This window comes from Galeopterus variegatus, unplaced genomic scaffold, assembly GCF_000696425.1.
Source record: "Galeopterus variegatus unplaced genomic scaffold, G_variegatus-3.0.2 Scaffold1752, whole genome shotgun sequence".
NCBI lineage: Eukaryota > Metazoa > Chordata > Mammalia > Dermoptera > Cynocephalidae > Galeopterus > Galeopterus variegatus.
Window position 1 is genome coordinate 209550 of NW_007727863.1, and position 4400 is coordinate 213949.

A 4400-nucleotide genomic window follows, 5' to 3' on the forward strand; every position below is an offset into this window, starting at 1 on the left:
CACGCGCGCTCCGCGGGCGCCGCTGTCCTTCCACGGCCGCCGCTGTCTTTCCACGGCCGCCGCGGCTTCGCGTCCCGGAGCCACCCGGAGACCGCCACGGCGTCGGCCACCCGGAGCGCGGCTGGGCGGACGCCGCTCGCACTTCCTGCGGCCACAGGCCTCCCGGTGCCGCCTCGACGGTCACCCCGCAGAGTGCTGGCCCGGGAGCCGTACGGGGACGGTGCCGGCACACGGACTCGATCCCCGGGCAGATGTTTCCGTCTCACGCTGCATGGTGTCACTTCAGTATTAAATAACGGGAGTGGCACGTGCTGTCTAGGATGCTCCTGAAAGTTTACGGGGATCCAGTCTGTGAAATCAGCCAGCGCGCTTTCTTGACAGAGAACGTGTGCCGCACGTTTAGTTACCGTTCGGAAGACGAGGCAGAGTAGTGCGGAGAAGGCTGCCTTTGACATTGAGAATGGCGTGGGGGTCGCCGGGGGTGGAAGGTGTCAGGCTCACAAGGCACTGGGCGAGGAGGGTGAAAGGGCATGTTGCCCAGAGCTCCCTAGGGTCTGTCCTGGTCCGGGCCCGTCTGTCCTGGTCCGGACCGCAGCGGCGTGGGGGGGGGGGGGGGGGCGCTGCACTGGAGCAAACGGGTCGGAGTGGCGCCCCTGTCCCACCCCCATCGGGCGCAGAGTTTGGTCTGGGGTCTCTTCATCTTGCCTCAGTGAAAAAATGACTAAGTATCTTTATTAGCTAATAAAGAAGAAATAATTTTGTGTCATAATCAGTATCTTCTGGGACTGCTTGCTTTTTCCAGTTTTAAAAATTATGATACAATTTATATACGTAACATAAAATGTACCATCCTAGTCACTTTTAAGTGTACAGTTCAGTGGCACTAAACGCATTCACATCGTTGTGCAACCATCACCACCATTTATCTCCAGAACTCTTTTTGGCTTGTGGAGGTGAAACTCTGAACCTATTAAACAGTAACTCCCCCTCTCTCCTGCAGCTGGCCAGTGTGGGGATCCCCCCGCGTGACCTTGGTGTATAAAACCACGCAGTAACCTACTGTGCTAACCAGCCAGCCCCTGGCTGACTTAAAGGGTGCAGTTTTTCCCCTGGTAGCAGAGTGTAGTATCAACAAAGAACTACCGCTCTTGAGTCTTACCTTACGGAGTTGGTCCCCACATCCTCAGCTGCTTGAGCCACAGTTGGGGCTGGCACCGTGCTGGACATCTGGGATGCTCTCCTGGCCTCTTGTTCCCATCTCTGAAGGCTGACACTGGCCTGACTTCTCAGTAGGGTGATCAGCCATCTCAGTTTTAGCACCCAAAGTCCTGTCTGCCAAGCACTCCAAGAGGATTGGTCAGCTGTGTGCATCTAGGAGCTAGTTCCTATTGTCCTGAACTTCTCAGTAGGGTGATCAGCCATCTCAGTTTTAGCACCCAAAGTCCTGTCTCCCAAGCACTCCAAGAGGATTGGTCAGCTGTGTGCATCTAGGAGCTAGTTCCTATTGTCCTGATACCATCTTGGCTATCTCTAAGCATCCTTTGTTCCTACAGGGCAATTACCACACAGCCTGGGGAGAGGTTATTTACTTTCATTCCTATCTGCCCTACCAACCACTCTCTCCTTAATGGTAGACAATGGGTCTTTCAACTTTCTATTCCAGTAATAATTTGCAGATATGAGGGTACTTCAAAATGTTCATGGAAGAATAGAATTAAAAGATATACGAATCTTTCCACAAACTTTTTGAAGTACCCTCGTAGAAGGTGTTCCTTAAATCTTTATTAAAGTATTTTTTAAGCAGATGAAGTTGATACAGGTGTTTGCAAAAACACTTGTTTTGCTTTTATGGTTGATCATTTTAGGGAAAGACATTTAATTGTTTATTTCTAATTTGTCATTTGCCCTGCAGGTTCCCCCTGAAGGACTCAAAACGTCTGATCCAGTGGTTAAAAGCTGTTCAGAGGGATAACTGGACCCCCACTAAGTATTCATTCCTCTGTAGTGAACATTTCACCAAAGACAGCTTCTCCAAAAGGCTGGAGGACCAGCACCGCCTGCTCAAGCCCACAGCCGTGCCCTCGATATTCCACCTGCCCGAGAAGAAGAGGGGGGCTGGGGGTCATGGCCGCACCAGGAGAAAGGACACCAGCAAGGCCACAGGGGGCATGAGGGGGCACTCGAGCACAGCAGCTGGGAAAGGAGCCACAGGTTGGTCGGCATCCTCGAGTGAAAGCCTGATGGCCAAGCCAGAGTCCCGCAAGTTGAAGCGAGCAGCTCTGCAGGATGACACCGCACCCAGGGCTGCCCAGGAAGCCGTCAGTCAGGAGCTGGTGCAGCAGTCTCTGGAAACAACTCTAGGAGATGGACTGGCCACCACAGCAGCAGGCAGTCAGGCAGAAGCACAAGTGTCTGCTGCAGTTGCTGGTGATGAGAACGGCACCTCCTCCACGGAGGGGGGTGTGGCAGATAAGAGTGGCATTTCCATAGATGACTTTACTCCCCCAGGATCTGGGGCATGCAGATTTATTGGCTCACTTCATTCTTACAGCTTCTCCTCTAAGCACACTCGAGAGAGGCCGTCTGTCCCCCGAGAGCCCATCGACCGAAAGAGGCTGAAGAGAGATGTGGAGCCGGGCTGCAGTGGGAGCAGTCTAGGGCCCGACAAGGGCTTGGCCCAGAGCCCCCCGAGTTCATCACTCACAGCAACGCCTCAAAAGCCTTCCCAGAGCCCCTCCGCTCCTCCGACCGACGTCACCCCGAAGCCAGCCGCAGAAGCTGTGCAGAGTGCGCACAGCGATGCCAGCCCCATGTCCATCAACGAGGTGATCCTGTCGGCATCGGGGGCCTGCAAACTCATCGACTCACTGCACTCCTACTGCTTCTCCTCCCGGCAGAACAAGAGCCAGGTGTGCTGCCTGCGGGAGCAGGTGGAAAAGAAGAACGGAGAGCTGAAGAGCCTGCGGCAGCGCGTCAGCCGCTCTGACAGCCAGGTGCGCAAGCTGCGGGAGAAGCTGGACGAGCTGAAGAGAGTGAGCATCCCCTACCTGAGTGGCCTGCTGTCCCCGAGCCGCGGTCAGTACCCCGAGCAATCGCGACTCCCGCACTCCCTTCTGTTAGGAGGGGCATTTCTGCAACGTGGCCGATGTCCCCTGAGCACCTCTGTGGGCCATGTGCTTCCTGTGGTCTCAGGAGGAAGCTCTGGTTGGTAGTAGCCATCCCTGCAGACGAGGGAACCCACGGTAGCAAGCCGACCTCGCTTGTTCCTGGTCACGAGAGGCATTTGCATGTGTGGGGGGTTGGCCGGTGAGAAAAGAGGCATTTCACACCACCTGGGAACGTGAACTACACGGGGGATGGTGCCTGAATAGTTGGCTTTTTATTTGTCCAGGGGAAGTTAGCGTCTGTTACATATCTTACACAGACAAATTCTAGATGAGTTAGATTCTAAGTGTAAAATAAAGCAGACAAAGGAAAAATAGGAGTCTTCTAAAATCATGAAGAGATCCTTTCCATTCGTGTTTTGATGAATTTCCTTGAAGTTAAATCATTTTGAATATTAATAATTATTTCTTTTAATATCTATTCAAGGTTAAAACATCAGGTAAAGTACAATATATTCTCTTTTGTAAAAATTGAAACAATACAGAAATACATAAGCCAACCCTGCCAAAATGAAGGGTGCCGTGGGCCTTGACCACGCCCTTGACCACGCCTCCTCCTCACACCCTCTTCCCCCTTCCCCTCTCCCCCTCTACCCCAACTGCTCCACAACATCTTAGAATATAAGAAAACTATATTAATAATAAATTTTTTTAAAGGAAACATATAGGCCAAGAAGTGAAAATTCCCATTTCTCACACACCTACCAAGTTTTATTCCTTATTGCTCCTAAAAATCTGGTGTGTAATCTTTTAGACTATTTTTTATGCTTTTACATAAATGTTTGTCTCTATACAAATAGGTTGAATATATTTTTATCTGTTTATTGGTTATGTTTCTGTTTTTCCAACTATTTTATTAAGTACTTCGTGAAATTAGTTTCTAGATATTCTTATTGAGGATAGTATCTTTTGCCTATTATATACATATGGAAAACATTTTCCTACCACATTGTTTCATCTGAACCAACGTTTGTCAGTGAGGAGGGAGTCTGTAGAAAAAGGTTTCAGGGCAGCAACCATTAGCACAACCAAAAACAAAGGTCATGGCCATGTGCTTCCTCACGCAGCCGGGGAGGAACGGCATGCTGCGTACCCCGATCTAGATTTTCAGATGTGCTGGTTAAAGTTGTACACTATATTCTCCTAGAATTTTTATGCTGTTTTGGCAGTTTCTCATGCCTGATTTTGCTTTTGTTACCTTTTTCTGTTCCTCTTGGTCAGAATTCCCAAAGTTTT

General features: G+C 50.6%; 1 protein-coding gene across 1 annotated transcript; it reads left to right on the forward strand.

Annotated features, from left to right (window-relative positions):
* The first annotated feature begins 320 nt into the window (after nucleotides 1-320).
* Nucleotides 321-3212, forward strand: THAP4 (THAP domain containing 4). Its single transcript, XM_008578755.1, has 2 exons — nucleotides 321-427; nucleotides 1913-3212. The coding sequence occupies exons 1-2, from the start codon at nucleotides 321-323 to the stop codon at nucleotides 3210-3212; spliced, it is 1407 nt and encodes a 468-aa protein (XP_008576977.1).
* Nucleotides 3213-4400: the final 1188 nt, after the last annotated feature.

Coding starts and splice junctions, on each gene's coding strand:
- THAP4 (XM_008578755.1), top strand. CDS start 321: ATGCTCCTGAAAGTTTACGGGGATCCAGTCTGTGAAATCAGCCAGCGC. Junction 428..1,912: donor CGTTCGGAAGACGAGGCAGA/GTAGTGCGGAGA, acceptor TTTGCCCTGCAG/GTTCCCCCTGAAGGACTCAA.